The sequence below is a fragment of the Mizuhopecten yessoensis genome, unplaced genomic scaffold, assembly GCF_002113885.1.
Source record: "Mizuhopecten yessoensis strain PY_sf001 unplaced genomic scaffold, ASM211388v2 scaffold6491, whole genome shotgun sequence".
Taxonomy (NCBI): Eukaryota; Metazoa; Mollusca; class Bivalvia; order Pectinida; family Pectinidae; genus Mizuhopecten; species Mizuhopecten yessoensis.
This window is the reverse complement of record NW_018406576.1, coordinates 132,187-152,031: the sequence shown is the minus strand read 5'-3', so window position 1 is coordinate 152,031 and position 19,845 is coordinate 132,187. Positions and strand designations below refer to the sequence as shown.

Here is a 19,845-nt window from a genome sequence, read left to right as displayed (position 1 = left end):
CACCAACCACATACAGCTCGTATATTTATCTATTAAAACCGTCCTGTAGCATTTATGTATTTATGCACCCACTCAATTGATTGTTCTGTAAATCACTATTACTAGTGTTTCCATTTAGAATAGTACTTAAAGGTATTGTATTATGGAAATCTTCATCATTTAATAAAAGATCCTGCATAAAAGTTTGTCGTTCTTCTGTATAGAAAGGACATTCAAAAAAGAAATGATAAAAGTTTTCAGTTGCATGACTACAAGGACAGTTTGGACTATTTTTCAAGTGATCTTTAAACAGATCATAGTTAAGTTGACTAGCACAATTTCTTAATTGACACATTAATATATTTCTTTTTCGTGAACCAGAGTATTTAAATACAGGTGTACATACATTTCAGTTTATGGTTGGTAGGACGAAATGTTAACACTTTAATACAGAATATAACAATGATGTTGTTTTTATCTGTAGATGATGTAAATTTAAGTCGATAGTGGAAGACCAACAGCCCAGACCGTTATGCTTTTGTGTTTTGTGATTCCAGCGTGCATGACAATACTCTTATTTTGTTTTTGTTCCAGATCAGAATTAATTTGAGCTTCTCTTTACTAAAACTGTTTGGAATCGGAGATGAAAAAAGGATTTCTAATATCTTTGATTAAAGGATCAAGCAAAGTTGCCTTTGTGAGAGAACTTTAACAATACACTATACCACATTTTTCCCTTCACCAAGAAAAACATGAGTGTCATTTAAAATAAAGAATATACCTTTAGCTGTCATTGACTATCAACTTGCCATCAGACATTGACCTGAGTTTAAAATGAGTTTATAAAATGTCTAACAACTATAACGAAACATGTTATATACATTTTTATGAATCATTTCTGTAAGCCTGAGTTTCAGCATGCAGGAGATTAGTACCACGGCATTTCACAATTCTAGACGCCCATGTACATTGTATGTATATATATATGTGTGTGTTTATGTCATACAAATTGAAAATATAATAAAAAAAAAAAAAAAAAAAAAAAAAAGNCACTATCACAGTCTTTACAGTTTTCACCGAAATATCCAAAATGGTAAAACAGATTAATTCGAAAATCACTATACATGGGACAATCACACAAGAAATGAATCCCTGTTTAGGAACTAAACGTAAAATCTTATGTGATCTCTGGCTTATCTGTGAATGAGACATTTAACAAATGAAGTAATTTTGGGTATGAAATGAGTAAAACAAAATAATTAATTGACGATCAGTTGTCTACATTTTTGTATATATGTAAACATTGGGCTATCTGTTTAAAAGCTCATTAAAAAGTACAAATTAAGAAATTGATCAATGAGTGTTAACATGATACATTAACACAAAGTTTTAACATGTAATCTCAAATCCAGCAACATAATGTATTTCCTAATCAAACTATACTAATACTATATAAAATACAGTACTATATTTAGAACATTCAAATCTAGCATTTTATTTTGCATTTGCTTATCACTCTATACAAATGCTAGATACTGAGATTTTCTAGCACTCTTTTAAAGAATAGTCAAATCTAGCAATTTTTGTACATAGTACAGTCCAGCAGTAAAATACATCACATGTCAGTTGATCAAGTAGCTCATTAGGTAAGAGTCACAATACAAACCCCTGGCTGGGACAGTAAATGCTCGAATTATTCTGGGGAATCAAAGATAGACAGTACAACAATCTGATGTTCAGAGTTCGAAGTTTAAACATTGTTGTTGAAGAACCAATCACATATCTCAATGCCAGGTAGTCGAAAACTATCTCCAGTGTATCAAACCACAGTCACGAGCCAGATACACCACAACGTTCATGGTTATTACATGTTGAACTTTTCCAACAAAGCTTAAAAGAATTAAACCGTTTTAGAGGGCTTTTCCATTACTGACCAGCTTAATAAAATCCAATGGTTTGTGCACGAATTTCAACCTCGTGTTCGTCTTTTGTTTTTATCACTACTATATTTTTGTGTTAATTCATTTCAAAGTAAGCAAAAAGACTGAACTTGTTTCTTGACTTAATTTGATATCTGGAAGGAATCCTTTCTTGACCCAATGATATAATTACTATAATATTTGAAAATGTATCCTAACTTTCCCCATGAGGAACAGTCATTGTTATCAATACCTATTGAGCTTCGTTGATTCCACAACTGTTGGATATTACTGGCTGATAACCCATGCGTAATTCGCGAACAGCGGATCTTGAAATATTGCATATATCCATCAATGTTATCTAATGCATAAATGAAATTATCGACGTGTTTCACTGGTATACCTAACCTGTTAATGACCATTCCCAAATACGCGTCCTCTAACTTGAACGTTTTTGTGTACAACATTCCTCCGTATATTTTCCTTGCAGTGTTCAATGTCATGAAATATCCCGGACCTCCGCAGTATGGCGGATAAAATTCAAAAGGATACTCGTCGTAGGTGGCATGATACTTGGACACGACTCTGCTTACTGGAGTTCTCCGTTTACATGTACCAAGAAGGACATCATCAGACAGATAGGTATTGTCCTTTTCGATTTCTTTCAGAAATTCCAAGTCAAAAAACACATCATCGTCAGTTTTGAAAAAGAAACGTGCTTCATAGCAGAAATGTGTGACCCAGTTGAAACCTTCCATTACTTTATTAGTGAGGCTGTAGTAGTTCTCGGTAACATTAACCTGTAAAATGTCCCCATTCGCACTACTTATTTTGTTCACATCCACATTATTTTCTTTCCCTAACAAGAAAAACAGACAGAAGTTGTATTTCGATTGCATTCTTGGATGTCCCCACGTCTGTCGTACTGTTTCCTGCTGCACTGTATTTGACGCTTTACTTATTACTAAAATAGCAGTCTTTTGTAAACATCTTTCACTACACTTTATTTTTGGATGAATCAAAATTCCTTTAGATATTTGTTTCTCAGGCAGTTCGGTTAACCTCGAAACATCAGAAACAGATAATGTATCCGAATCGTGGAGTATTGTTCGATTCAAGACCACCACAACAACACTGACAAGCAGGCATGTCAGGAATGCTCTTCTCACCCTCTTGGAACGCAGTGTCTAAAATGAAAAGAAACTAAAGGAGTATTTAAGAGAACATGATAATAACAAATGCGTAAAGTTGTTTACAAAACAATGTAATTTATTTTAATCCAAATATTATCACAATAGATCCCATAACTCCCGTATGATAATGGTATCCATTTACTTCCAACGCATGAAACCATCAATATCTTAATGTCTTCTAATTTCAAATGTTAAAGGTGCAATCAGATGCATGTATCATGTACAATTGTATCAATTCCAAAAGATATATTAATTTATATTTTCGGTTCGGTTCCGGTTACCATGAACGGACTACTTGGGTATTTTTGCTAATAATGGGTTATGAACGTTTAAAATATAAACAGAAAAGTACACGTGTTAGAACTATAGGGTTCTGAAAATAATATTCGCAAAACTAGCAACGCAAGGTTCGTAAAGAAGGAATTTTGTGTACTTTTAAAACAATTTAAAATTTATTGACATACAGTTAGGTTATTTAAAAATGCATGCATGACAAGAGGCCCAGAGGGCTTATATTGCCCACCTGGACGTATAGGCTACCATAGCAAAATATTTTCAAGAAATATTATACTGCAAATATTTGCTCTCATCCTCCATTGGGGGCATAGTTTCCTTTTCTAGATTATTAAATCACCTTGGTTCAAAGATGGATGCTGTTTATCAAAGTTGCTTAAAATCCCTTCTTCTCAACTTAAGGCGAAATGTCTTAAGATCTATTTCCACTTCCCTTTTTGGCTTAATCATCCTTCCGCCAGAGGCGCCACGGCCTATGTTTTTACAAACTTGGTTTTGACTTGCCAAATAATGCTCCAGACCATAGTTGGTTTAAATAGGTCATCAGTTTTGAAAATGAATCATCTTAAATATTTCATTCTTTTCACCCGTCTGATTTACTTCACCTTTGTTTCACACTTGGTCTTACCTACGATGGCCGATAGCGGCCGTCATATCTAATATCAAATATGTAAATGACTTGTAAATGTATATATATGTATAGATATACCGTATATCGATTAAGATTCCTTTCGTGATAAGACCCTGTCGGCAACAAAGGCGAAGTAAAGCAGAGGCCCTTTAGTTTATCCGTAGCTTTTGTTAAGAATATAAATCGATCTATTTCAGACGATAAGATTTGTATATATAACTGATTATTTATGAAAAAAATAATATTAAACAAACTAAATAAGTTAACAAAAAATATTGCATATGTAAATAAATGTATTACATGCATGATACATGTAGAGTTTTACAGGTAGATTCGCCCGTTGGACCTCAGACACATTTCCAGAAAAAGGACTATAACCCCTTTCAAAGTAAATCTACAGGTAAATTAAAAATGTTGGCACCCAGATATACAGTCGGTGAGACGACAACTCAGATATGACGGTCGCTATCGGCTACCGAAGAAAAATACTTCATTGTCATACACTAATTCACATTTTGAACATACATATATTTTGTACATACATACATTTTGTATCTACATATACTATGCCACTGCTTTAATATGATCTATTGCTTCACGTGACAAATATGAGGACGCAGAGTTATTATATAAAATATATATGAATTATATCATTATAGGTTGTATTAATATTCGCATATTACAAACCTTCACGAAAGATACAACCCTCCATTATGACGTGATATACCAGCAAACCAATATGTACAAAGCTGCATGGCTTCACAATTGATATATGATCGATATCACATAAGTTAATTATAGTCCATGAAGTTCTACATAGCTTGGTCTTTCGGAATAGTACTTTGTGTCTTAATATTTAGTGTTGGTACCAACTGATATATACTCTATTAATACATGGCAAGTCTATGTTTAAGTAAGCAAAGCGATAATATGTCATCAAGTATATGGACAGTATCTATGCGCAGGTACAGCCCAAGTCGAACACACGTTACTTCCCTATCATGGCGATTAATTGCACGCCTGAGAACGGGGGAGATTTATTATAAACTTAGGACAGAGGGAACTTTGTACCTAATCATTTGTCTACGTTTAGTCGAACGTACTAAATGTGTTGTGTACCTAATTATTTGTCATAACGAATAACGTTTAGTTTGAAATAACAACTAAATGTGTTTTGTACTCAACTACATAGATTATTTGATACAAAAACACAGTTAGTATCAAATGTATTTTGTCAGCCGCTGTCGGCCGTCGTTGTTTACCGATTAACTTTCCTTTCGTAATCAGACCATTTTTTTTTAACAAAACTAATAAGTAAACAAAAAATATTCCATATGTAAATATGTTATACCGTATACCGAATAACATTCCTTTCGTAATAAGACCCTGTGGGAAACAAGGGTGAAGTATAGCAGACGCCTTTTAATTGATCCGTAGCCTTTGTTAAGAATATAAATCGATCTATTTTAGAGGAAACAATGACAATAAGAAAGTGATTGTTTATGATAAAAACAAAAATATTGCATATGTAAATAAATGTATTACATGCCGGATACATGTTTTACAGGTAGATTCACCCGTTGGACCTCAGACACCCTTTCAGAAAAAAAGACTATAACCCTTTTCAAAGCAAATTACCCACCAGGTAAATTAAACATTTTGGCACTTAGAGATACTTCATTGCCATACACTAGTTCATATACAGGTAAATTGATATACTTTATGCAGACGTAATGTTCTTTAATGAATATGTCTATTATACAAAGTATTATAAACTTTAAACCATCAGTACATGTACCACAGACCCACATCGGTGTATGCATTTATAATTAAATTGGTTATCTTGCAATATATTTATTATGTATTAACGCATACTAATTTCTTTAACAGATACTGCCAGAAACGTATATTATATATACCGACAAACAGTTACACATTTAACTCACATTTAACTCAATACAATACGTATGTATGCGATGCTTGATTATATTTGATTATATTTATTTCTAAAATATAATTGAATTATGCGATTTAAAATAAAAAAGTCGCCACATAATATACAGTGATAATTTGAAATCTTGGTTCAATAATAAAATCAACTCGATACACTCCTTTAGCTTACTTAGGAGTGAAATTTATGTACTGGTTATTAACACTAAACACACCTGTTTCAGGAGCTGACAGCAGGAGGCCTGCGACACACCTTTATACCTGAACTTGCACTACTATCTTCCAAATTCCAACATATACAGCTGAAAACAAACAAACTTCAAGAAAATGCCAACAGGATAGGATTGAAGGTAAATACTTCCAAGACTAAAGTAATGCGGATGAACACCACTAATAACAACACAGTGAAGTTGAATGAAAAAGAGCTAGAGGGTGTTGATACCTTTACTTACCTAGGAGGAATAGTAACAACAAAAGGTGGCTGTGACAATGATATAAACAACAGGTTCAAGAAAGCGAAAGGGCAATTCAGCAGGTTAAGAAAAATATGGAGATCATCATTACTGTTATTCAAAACAAAGGTCAGGCTATTTAACAACTTGGTTATATCAGTTCTACTGTATGGATGTGAAACCTGGAAAACAACAGAACAGGACAAAAAAAATTTGAACACCTTCAAAACTAGATGTCTGAGACAAATTTTGAAAATAAGATGGCCCAACACCATTACAAATGAAAACCTTCACAACAGAGCTGGAACAAAGAAACTTAGTGATGATATCATGGAACGTCGTTGGAGATGGATTGGCCATGTACTAAGAATGGACACCAACAGCATATGTTCAGTGGCACTGACATGGAAACCAGAGGGGAAAAGAAAGGTAGGACGTCCTAAAACCACCTGAGGCGGACTGTTGAGACAGAAAGAACAACACTCGGATGGAACAGCTGGGCTACAGCAAGGACAACAGCTAAAGACCACCTGAAGACGGACTGTTGAGACAGAAAGAACAACACTCGGATGGAACAGCTGGGCTACAGCAAGGACAACAGCTAAAGACCGTGTCAAATGGAAAGAATGTACCAGGGCCTTAAATGCCGACCGGCATGAAGAGGATAGGTGAGGTGTGAAGCACTGTCAAAGAGTCAGATTACACTGCATCTCCACATTATATATTTGATTAGGTGGTTCAATAATAAATTACTAAACTTTGTGAGACTTGAACGGACTTGTTCTCCCTCTGTAAGATTCTTAAAATTTGTTTGAATATTTTATTATGTGTTACAAATGAAACATGTGTATTTGTTAATTTCCGTAATTCTCTGGAATTCTCTAAATCAAGTAAATGGCAAAGTATCCTAGGTAAAAGTTTTGACTTAGGCATTTTGGCTAGGGTTTGATCAGGATACATAAAAGAATGTGAAATGAAGTGTAAAAACCAGTTTTGGAAAGATGTATTCAAATGTTGGAGGTGTCTTAAAAAGAAAGACAGACTTTGGTAAGTGGGAATGAACATTTTATTGTAAATGGACAAAATGGTATTTTATAAAGAACGGTATAACAAAGGAATTGTTATTGTTAATGATGTAGTTAAATTTCCAAACACATATACCGTTTACAATTTTCAGGAATTTAAGGGAAAATATAATATCAACTCTAACTTCCTAACTTACCATGGCATTGTAAAATCCATCAAGGAATATACAGCACATATACGATTAGATGACGAGTTATCTTTTACCCATTATGACCGACTAATTTAGAAAGTTTTATAAAAAACAGTAAGGGATTCTACAACATACTTTGTCGAAATAACACTGGAGAAGATTGTTTTTATCGTTGTGGTTGTGGTTTCCATAACTATTCAGAGAAGTGAACAAAGTTGTTCTTTGTTTATTAAAAATAGGACATTCCAAAAAGTAATGAGATACTGTTTCAGGTTCAGCAGAGCAGATACAAGCAGGACTATTAGTAAGATGGTCATGGTGTATATGGGTTCATCAAATTTCCAATTGAATCATAAAAAGTAAAATATTTGCAGTCACTAGATTAACGAATTATGTACAGACACCGATTCATTTAGAAAGCATCCGCATGTGTGTTCTGACATATACAACACATCGTTTGAATCCTCAATAGGAACGCAGCGTTTAACTTGTGACGGCACAGGTGTGAGCTAATAAAATTGAGGCGATCGTCTCTGAGGCAAAGTTTTTTTCTTCAGAAAAATCACAATATCCCGGAAACGAAGGCCATCACGACGTTCGCATTTTTTAGCATTTTATTGCATGATATGAACTATTTTCGTAGCGTAGTATAGCAAATCATCCAGGGTAAACTTTACTAGGTTATAGCTTTTTATAGCTATTCTTTATTAACGCATACTACTTTCATTAAAGAATACTGTTTAGATATTTAAAGTACATGAATAGGAAACATCAATATTTTATTTAAGTTTTTAAAAAATTGGAGGGGAGAAAACAACAGGATGTATAAACTGATGAAAAGGCCAGAAACAATATGATAAAGACCATCACATCTTGCAATGTAGTTAACTCCAGTGCACATGAATGTGAACGCCAATGCATTCGAGAGTTAACTCTAGTACACAAGCTAGTGCACTGGAGTTGACTTTTCTTGTCAATTCCAGTGCACTAGGCTACCAAGGTAAGTTTTCTCCCAGCTGGAGAAAATGTAAGATGTGTTCATGTACAAATTTTAAAAACGTATATGTACAAGTCTTAAACATATTAGATATATGATGTGGCGGCCGCTACTGACCATCGTATAACACGTCTCTAACCTGGTCACATGTTTCGCTCAATATTCATTTTGTCGTCTTAAAATTCTACCTGCATGCGTATGTAATATTTCAATGTTATGAACGATCAGTAGACCTTTGGACTGTATCACTCTGTAGGCAAGTTATTTAAGCTTGTCTGTTGCTGTGACGTAAACAAATCTAACGAAAATCAGAGAGAAAACACATAGGAACAAATCAATTACACATGGCAACTCAAATGTATACTTACTGCAGACAACAATGTCATCATGGCGTCCGTATCCCATAGAGCCTCTATTGGAAATATTTGCTTTGTAAATTCATGATACGGACACCGTTTTACTGTTATTGGTTTCAAAACGGTGCTCATCTAAATATAATTGGAATAAACATTAAACATCATTTCTTCTGACACTTGTTTCCATTGGCATACTGAGCTATTTATAGCACGAAACATAACCTTTGATCATAGCAGACAGACGCAATAAATGTAGATAACGGTTTATGAGAACATCTTAAATATAGCGGTGCAATATCGTGTTCACCCTAGGATACTTCCTGTTACAACACGTTGATTTTAAAAATGGCGATACCAATTTGACCCCGGCATACATTATCACCGCTGCCAACCAGACGGGAACATGACGTAATTAACATATCGATGACTCATTTCTATAAACACAGGCCAGCTACTCTAATTAGGCCAAGGTTATCATTATATCCATCTTGCTTTAAGTTCTCTGAGCAATTTAAAAGGTATATATTTAGTGACCGGCAGAAGGATTCCACAACACATAATCAAACAACTATTACTTCTATTTACATGGATATTTACAATATAAGGTTACATTTACTCTTTTTTATCTAGTTACCTGTACTCTTTTATATTCAGTTTCCTATACTCTATTATATTTGGTTACCTTTACTCTATTATATCTGGTTACCTGTACTCTTTTATATTCAGTTTCCTATACTCTATTATATTTGGTTACCTGTATTCTTTCATATTAGGTTACCTGTACTCTATTATATTTGGTTACATTAACTCCATTTATTTGTTACAACTACTATATACTATACGGTAACAGGTACTCTATACTATTTGGTTACCTGTTCTGTAATATATTTGGTTACCTTTACTCTATTATATTTGGTTACCTTTACTCTTTTATATTTGGTTACCTGTACTCTTTCATATTAGGTCTTATTTGTTACAACTACTATATACTATACGGTAACAGGTACTCTATACTATTTGGTTACCTGTTCTCTAATACATTTGGTTACCTGTTCTCTATAATAGTTGGTTACCTGTACTATATTATATTTGGTTACCTATACTGTACAATATAAGGTTACATTTACTCTATTTTATCTTGTTACCTGTACTCTTTTATATTGAGTTTCCTATACTCTATTATATTTGGTAACCTGTACTCTTATATATTAGGTTACCTGTTCTCTATTATATTTGGCTACATTTATTCCATTATATTTGTTACAACTACTACAGTGTATATAATATACGGTAACAGGTACTCTATACTGTTTGGTTACCTGTACTTTATTATATTTGGTTACCTATACTCTATTATATTTGGTTACCTGTACTATATTATATTTGGTTACCTGTTCTCTATTATATTTGGTTACCTGTACTATATTATATTTGGTTACCTTTACTCTATTATATTTGGTTACCTATACTCTATTATATTTGGTTACCTTTACTCTATTATATCTGGTTACCTGTACTCTTTTATATTCAGTTTCCTATGCTCTATTATATTTGGTTACCTTTACTCTTTCATATTAGGTTACCTGTACTCTATTATATTTGGTTACATGTACTCCATTATATATGTTACAACTTATATATACTATACGGTAACAGGTACTCTATACTATTTGGTTACCTGTTATCTATTATATTTGGTTACCTGACCTATATTATATCTGGTTACCTATACTGTACAATATAAGGTTACATTTACTCTATTATATTTGGTTACCTGTACTCTATTATATTTGGTTACCTGTACTCTATTATATTTAGTTACCTTTACTCTATTATATTTAGTTACCTTTACTCTATTATATTTGGTTTTCTATACTTTATTATGTTTGATTACCTGTACTCTGTGATTTTTGGTTACCTGTACTCTATTATATTTGGTTACCTTTACTCTATTTTATTTGGTTACCTTTACTCTATTATATTTGGTTACCTTTACTCTATTATATTTGGTTACCTGTACTGTGTGATTTTTGGTTACCTGTACTCTATTATATTTGGTTACCTGTACTTTATAAAATTTGATCACCTTTACTCTATTATATCTGGTTAACTGTACTCTATTATATTTGGTTACCTGTACTCTATAATATTTGGTTACCTGTACTTTATCATATTTGGTTACCTTTACTCTATTATAATTAGTAACCTGTACTATATTATAATTAGTAACCTGTACTATACTATAATTAGTTACCTGTACTCTATTATATTTGGTTTTATGTACTGTCTTATATATTGTAACATGTTCTCTATTATATTTGGTAACCTGTAGATAGTCAGTTATTAGAAGTTCACCAGCAATTTTAAATTAATATCCCTGAATACTAATGTTCTGGATCTGGAATACCAAGGTTCCTAAAGCCCGGATGTTATCGAGCCTGGTACACTGATATCATTAATCAGAATACGGAGTTTTGTATACGTATACTTTAACCGTATGCTACGTGGGACTGCGTACAATACAATTCATAACGCCCTAAACATCTGCTTTATCAAGTTCCAAAACAATGTATAGAATATATTGTCTATCGGTCTTTTGATCACATTTTCTGTTGAAGTCGTGACCAAAGTTTGCAGTCGGGCGTTCTAGCTGAGAATAGGTTATATTTAGCAATAATGCACAATGCACACACGTCTACATGTAGAAAATACCACTGGATATTACATTTAGTAGCTAGCGTCAAGGCTAAATGTTGTAAACACCAGTGCACAGTTCTGTGTTCTCTGAATGGGTTAAATTATCCATGAGTAGATTTAGTCGGTGACGAGTTCACAATAACCTATACCATACCATATCAAAAACTATAGAATTATCGTTTTTCAGGGACTGTTTATTTTTTCTAATAATGGCAGACATCCATACATGTACATTATCAAAATGAGCCAATGCTGCGCGCACCTACTTTGACAAAACATGTTATTATCAGGTCATAGGTCAATCAGACGGACAATATTGCTAAATGTTTAAAGGGACAATTTAGTGAAGTAAGTTTTTTTTGATTATTTGAAAATTAAGTCGATACTGAACATATATATCACCTAACAAAAGTTAACGTATTTGAAAATGATATGATCTGAAGCCAACGTCCAGTATGGTCAGTTTCATCTTTTGGGATATCTGGTGATAAACATAGCTACGGCCGAACTAGCGCAATATCTTGGCCTTTCAGTGAGAAAGTAAATATGTACATGTACATCTACGCGTTCGACCGACTTACACAACACATCGCCAGAAAGAAGTATAAGTATCATAGTTCAGACCACAGAAAGTACGATATCAATCGGTTTAAATGTAAAATAGATCACTCATTTATAACGATGTTTAAGATGCTTTTTGAAGATGTTTTTGATTCAGAATAGATGCATATACTTGTATTCAGAGAGGCTAAGCGAATAAAACGAGAAGTTGCCTTCTCTCCTCGGCTCGAAAAACATTTTTGTTAGCTTGAAATCCAATAATAATTTCTCTCGTCCGAATATTTGTGCATTTTTACTATAGCTATAGACACATCATGTAGGGGTTTATGAATGGATTTTCTATTGGTTCAGTATCGGCCTCTCAGATCCCCGGAACCTCGCGCATGGTTTATCATACTTTTAATATTTCACTTAGACATACTTTTGCTTGGAATGGCATCATCTTGGTTGATGCCATAAAACTCGCACTTTGACGTTATATTCTATGCATCATTCTAGCTGTAGCGTCCAGAGAGTCAACATTTACGTCCGGAATTAATTATTGCAAATATAATTGCTCCGAAACCTGTGCTTGTATGATTTATAGAGTGTGTCATTCCTGTGTGGTGATGTCAGAGGCATCCCAAAGCTAGTACCAACTTCTTACGTAAAGCACGAGGCTTTCCCTGGCGCTAAACTTCAAAACTATTATAAAGAGTGTTTACATTTCTCTTTTTGCATAATACATGAGACTGATTACTTGTCCCCAAAATTAATATGTTGAACCGAATACACTGCGCCATATTCCTGAACGCATGAAATGTGTGACAAATTGAACATGATGAAGCAAGTTGTTGATTATGCTGTCACGCATACTACCTCTCACCGGCGTGTTATTGTGTGGCGTATACATTGTAGCTCGTATAATGCTTCATGATTAAATTGGTTGTTGTAGATTCTGGAAATAACAAAAAGTATTCATACTTCATTTTAATATATATTATATCAAATTATGTAAACAAAAGTCCATGCTTTATGCACATAAAGTATTTCGATGATATAGAATTATTATCTTGTATTCATGCGAACACTAGGAGGGCTGGTACATGTAACTAAAGCATCCCTTTCTAAAACTTTAACAATTACATTAACAATTATTGATTTTTTTGGATTAATTAACGCAAACATTGTAAGTTATGCCGTATAACTACACTGGACGGGTTACTGTATATCGAGAAATCGTCGCTGCAATTTAATTTTCGCCTTCCGTAATAAGGGCGATTTTATCGTTACAGCAAATATAAGTAAACAACACAATACACATAGTAATGAAATGAGAAGGGCGAAATTAGCCCTGGGATAAAATTGAATTCAGGGGTGAAGGATAAAAGTTTTGACCAGGCGAAAATGTATATCTGGTTTAAAGCCTACTGGTTAAGCTAAACAGAGTCGACTGAGCTGAAAATATTTAAGACTATGGAGCTATTCCTTCTCGTAAAGTTGTACAGCTATTGCTAAGTATTAAGAAAGGTCCGTACAATTACTATATACACGTAATCTGTAGTCGGTCAAGGAGGTCCTAACCTAGCTATGTCCGGACAGTCACATGACAATCTAAAATCAATTTGCAGTAAACTGTAAGAATTTGTAAAGCTACATTCTAACTACTTAAACCGAGAAAAATGGTAGTAGTAAAGAGTTAAGCCGACTCCAACCCATGCATACGGAGTTAATTTTGTTATGACGTTCATGTATATGACTGTTGATTGGTTTCGATGATTTGATAAAAAATAGATATGTTTGTTGTATATAACCAATCTTTCGGCTATCTCTTAAATTTGAGTAAGTCTTTATTTCTTTAAGTGCATAATGTTTACATATGCCCTTCCTATTTTCCATTAACACTATGGAGGGCCAGGCTGCTGTTACATGACAGTAACTACAGGCTGACTTGATGGCATAACGATACGGTACTGCCAATTTAAACAAATAAAATGGCCGCTTGGACATCCCACTTTGTCTAAGAGGCAATCGAAAATTTTATTTAAAAAAAATATATAGTTATATTTAAACTACTATACAGAGATATTTTTTTATAAAATTAGTTACATGTTTTCTTTTTATTAAGATCAATTAAACAAATAAAATAAATAAATAAAATAAATAAATATAGTGAAATAATGCATCACACATCTGTCATCTGGTATCGTCTTCTAGAAACGTCAAGGCTTCCAGCGACTCACATGGAGAATTAATCGAAACAATTGTAGATCTAGGCCTATCGGAGACGAACTTTAACACTGAATTACCAGCAAAAATGCTAAATAACAGCATTTCATCCAGTAACAAAGAACTGTTACTGAATATGGTCATCGAGATCATTCAGGCTATATCGGCGAGTTCAGCGCAAAACGAAATTCCAGACCTTACGGGGGCTCTTTTAAAAGCTGCCCCCACCAAGGTCTCCTCTCCCTTTCAAGCCCTTTGGAGAAAGAAATCCAAAAACCTGCGACCACTACTCAGACTACTGGACCACCAGCAAAACGATCTAAAGTCTGCACGGAAAATGAGATAAAAACGCTATTTCAATCTCGGCAAGCGCCATCAACAAAGAGAAACACTGGCTGGGCCTTGCGAATATTTTAAGGTAGGCTTACACGAGTTGAAGTTTAAAATAAAAGTTGTCTTTTGATGATTTATTCACACCACGTAAACTTAGTAAAACAACTTTTTAAAAGAACACAAAGCTGTTAGACCTATTGAAACAAAGTGTTGTTTTTTATAATCACAAACAATCACATCGTTTCAATGTTACATAATGGAAAGATTCTTTTGACAACAAGGAATGGCAGTGTAGCCTACGGTTTTTATATACTATAATAGCCCTATCCCACTTTTTAATTTTAGATTGGAACACAGAAATATATGAGCAGGCCATGAGTATGGAGACGGTTTCCCACTTAAAATTGGCAGCAGCCCTGAGCAAATTTTACGTCGAGGCGAGGCGCAAGTTGGCGGAAGAATTGTACAATAGGAGCACCCTCATAAATATTAGGGCAGGAATAAACAGACATCTAGCGGATCTTCAAAGAAATGTTGACATTGTTAAGGTTGGATATTGAAAAAAGCTTAACGTTTTAGACGGGCTATTAAAAGAAAGGACATGCACGGGACAATCAAAACCTGTTAAACACAAACAAATTATAGAACGAGATGATTTGGAAAAATTAAGCACTTAAATAATGTACCTTTCACACGCCCCATCCTGTCCTATTATCCTCCGTTAATATGAGTGGTACAATTTATCGATGCATTTCGTGACGCGAGGTATGGCATTCCATCACCAGTTACGCGATAATTCGTTCCGGTTTGTAAATGACGAAAGTGGTGAATATGTCACACTTAATTTTGAGACCCAACAGAAAAATTGGCAATGGGGTTTAAATTCCAATTCCGAAAGTCACGCTTCAGAAAAAAGAATGTTGGTTGGGTATTGGCGTGATGTGCGGAGTGTCTCTACAGCTCCTAGGAGGCATCCTCCGCCCTGATCAGGACAGTCAAGCGAGACCTGTGTTCAACGTAGCTCATTGTTACCTCGGTAAAACAGTTTAAATTATATTACAATATTAAATTGTCAATTTACTGTTCGTTTATGGAACAAAATCACTCTCAATCATGTACACTTTGGACATGATTCCATAGCCCGCTTACGCATGGTATATTTACATTTCAGGTACATATGTAACCATAGGCTATCGCGTGGTATATTTACATGTCAGGTACATATGTAACCATAGGCTATCGCATGGTATATTCACATGTCAGGTACATATGTAACCATAGGCTATCGCGTGGTATATTTACATGTCAGGTACATATGTAACCATAGGCTATCGCGTGGTATATTTACATGTCAGGTACATATGTAACCATAGGCTTTCGCATGGTATATTAACATGTCAGGTACATATGCAACCATAGGCTATCGCATGGTACAATGTATATTTACACGTCAGGAACATATGTAACCATAGGCTATCGCATGGTATATTTACATGTCAGGTATATATGTAACCATTGGCTATCGCATGGTATATTAACATGTCAGGTACTTATGTAACCAGAGGCTCTCGCATGGTATATTTACACGTCAGGTACATATGTACATAAGTAACTATAGGCTATCGCATGGTATATTTATATGTCAGGTACATATGTAACCATAGGCTTTCGCATGGTATATTAACATGTCAGGTACATATGTAACCATAGACTATCGCATGGTATATTAACATGTCAGGTACTTATGTAACCAGAGGCTCTCGCATGGTATATTTACACGTCAGGTACATATGTACATATGTAACTATAGGCTATCGCATGGTATATTTATATGTCAGGTACATATGTAACCATAGGCTTTCGCATGGTATATTAACATGTCAGGTACATATGTAACCAGAGGCTATCGCATGGTATATTAACATGTCAGGTACATAGGTAATCATAGGCTATCGCATGGTATGCCGTTATCACGAGCACGCACATGCACTTGCATTAATTAATGTCTTTCTATCATAAGCTTTATTTCTGAAGTACGCGTGATTACACATTTCCATGTTAAGTCTCGATATCGGGTGTTGACATACAATGTATCATCGTCACGCACGTGTACTATTGTTTACCCGATGTTACTATAATTTCCACTACGGTAATGGAATGCCCGATACGCAATACGGAAATGACGACACGAAAATACGACAAGAAAAAACATGTGTATTACGAAGGGTGGGAAGTCGTTAAAACGTTTCATAGCTTTAGAATCGAAATCCTGTTATGATTAACTCTTTCACCCCTATGTAACTTTAGTGCTCTCTACCATACATTGATATGGATGAGTCAATTATGGAATACAGTGGTTACTTTGTGTTTGAACGAAAAACGTTAATTTAGAAAAAATCTTATCAATTCTACCTTCGATAAAACTAACAAGTCTATGTTCAAGACTCTGAACTTCTACGTTTTAAGACACTGGAATTTGTAAGCTTTAAGACAATAACCGTCTGATTTGAAGACATTTTCTGAGTTTTAAGACACTGAAATTTCTGAGGTTGAAGACACTTCATTTCATGTTGCGGAAACATGTGTATTGGACGGGCAAAAGGATTGCCATACAACTTACAGTTGTGAGCTCGCACAACGTTACACGATGTGCTGTGTGCGCACGATGTGTGCACGGTTTGTGAACGATGTGTGCACGATTGGCCAACGATAAAAAGCTGGACGATTATTGTTTGCGCACATCTGTGCACACGATGGACGGACGTTGTGCGATAACAATCGTGGTTGGTGTAAGGAATGCCTTTACAATTTATACGGTTTCGTGTTAAAACATATAAACTTGATGTTTACGTATGTTTCTAAATTCTAGCAACATCTATAAGCCTATCTTTCTGTCTATACATTCTTATATTTAGAAATTGTGTTTTCTGTGTGGGGGAACAAACTTAATCGACACGTGTAAAATTACAACACAATCCCGTATACAGGTAAACATAACCACTTTGTACATGTACCTGGACCGTAGTTTTCTCCCCGCCTGGGGCACTTACGTAATTCACGAACGATGTATGCACGGTGTGCGCACGCTATTTTTGGTGCGTTGTGCGGTCCCACAACTGTATTACAATTTTGGAAAGTAACCTTGATTTCGTTTGTTTATTCAACAGCTGCCACCAACCTTGTTGTACTTAATGCTGACTACCTTCCCAGAGCTCACGGGAAGTTTGGGTATATCATGTAATGTATGTGGATAGGTGTTCAGGTTGTTTGGGAATCGCTGTTTGAGGCTCACAAATGTCATACACAAGGTAGGTGTTTAACGCACATAGCAGGAAACTAGAAACTGTACTTGTCTCTTTATAAAAATTGGAAAAGTCGTTTTCGTAGTGTAATTTACGTTGATAAATCCGGAACACAAAACACACACAAACAAACAAAACTCTTTGGGGTTTTTCATTTTGTTAACAGTAAGCATCCTTTCGGTATGTAATGTCATATTATTAGTTATCTCTGTGTTAGGAGGGGTCTAAGCGCTCATAGCTCCCGTCTGGTCTTAATAAACCCCGAGCCGAAAGGTTATATAGACTAGACGGGGTCTAGCCCGTAGACTCCCCCCCCCCCCTTTCTTTTAAATAATCACGCAGCACCCCTAACGGCCCCCTCATTGGCATTTTTCGTCGTTATGGATTTCTGTACCATCCCCTGAATGAGTAGTGGCAAACTTCGAACGCTTGTTTGTGTCCGAGAAATTTTTGTCTGAGTAAGCTCCCCTTGCACTTGCTTTTATAGACCCCAGCAGAGCAATGCCTACAATTAAAACCAGGGAAGATATCCAATCAAAAAGAGTGCTACTAATTAGATGGGTGACAAAAATTAATATTGCTTTTCTGGATCTCAAAAAATAAAAATTCCGATTTAGTATCACTATTTAGATTGAAATAGAGACATGGAGACACCATTTCAAATATAAACCCTCAATTGGTAGTGGTTTTGTCATTTACAACTGTGACAGCAAACTTTATCAGGTTAAAGTCGATAGGACGAAATGTTAACACTTTAATACAGAATATAATCAATGATGCTGTTTAGTCGAGAGTGGAAGACCAACAGTCCAGACCGCTATGTTTTTGTGTTATAACTCTACAATGTTACTTTTATTTAGACAAGTGAAAAAAGGTAACCAAAGGCACTGAAGGGTTCACCTCACCAAATACAGCCAATGTACAGCCTATTACAAAGCTCCTTTAAAATTTCTAACCGGAAATCAGACACTAGTTTATAATACAATAATAATAAGAATAGAGTACGGACAAGAATATCCGGAAGTTTTTTTTTATATCAAAAATGTGAATTTATACTTATTTGTTAATATATATGTATGACGAATACTGATACTTGATAGAATATTTTGAACAGTATGTACATTATTTAAAGGCGATTCTAGACGCCCATGTACATTGTATGTATATATATATATATGTTTATGTCATACAAATTGAATATATAATTAAAAAAATATATAAAAAAAAAAAAATTGTCAGCACTATCACAGTCTTCACAGTTCTCGCCGAGTTGTCCAAAATGGTAAAACAGATTAATTCGCAAATCACTATACACGAGACGATCACTATACAAGAAGTGAATCTCTGTTTAGGAACTAAACGTAAAATCTCATGTGATCTTTAGCTTTTCTGTGAATGAGACATTTAACAAATGAAGTAATTTTGGGCAAAAATTAGTAAAACAAGATAATTGATGGACAATCAGTTGTCCATATTTTTGCATACATATAAACATTGGACTATCTGTTCAATAGCCAATCAAAAAAAAATCAAATAAAAAATCAGTCAATGTGTGTTCACATGATACATAAACTCAAAGTTTTAACATGTATTCTCTCATAACATTTTAATGCGAATATTACAAGGAAGAACCATTTATGCATAGAAGTCAAATCCAGCAATACATTGTATTTACTAATCACACTATACAAATACTAGACACACTATATGAAGAACTGTCAAATTCAGTAATGGTAGATATTTACTAATCACCCTAT

The 19,845-nt window shown here is 34.5% G+C and overlaps 1 protein-coding gene and 1 long non-coding RNA gene across 2 annotated transcripts; one reads left to right on the top strand and one right to left on the bottom strand.

The window, feature by feature from the left end:
- Positions 1-1,035: 1,035 nt before the first annotated feature.
- LOC110452220 (UDP-GalNAc:beta-1,3-N-acetylgalactosaminyltransferase 1-like) lies at positions 1,036-9,353 on the bottom strand. The gene is made up of 2 exons (XM_021500595.1): positions 9,000-9,353; positions 1,036-3,085 (listed from the first exon to the last, which is right to left on the bottom strand). Exons 1-2 carry the CDS (start codon positions 9,117-9,119, stop codon positions 2,042-2,044), a joined length of 1,164 nt encoding a protein of 387 aa, XP_021356270.1. The 5' UTR covers positions 9,120-9,353; the 3' UTR covers positions 1,036-2,041.
- On the top strand, positions 4,342-6,271 carry LOC110452221. The gene is made up of 3 exons (XR_002463159.1): positions 4,342-4,416; positions 5,584-5,661; positions 6,191-6,271. It is a non-coding gene; the product is annotated as an uncharacterized LOC110452221 (long non-coding RNA).
- Positions 9,354-19,845: the final 10,492 nt, after the last annotated feature.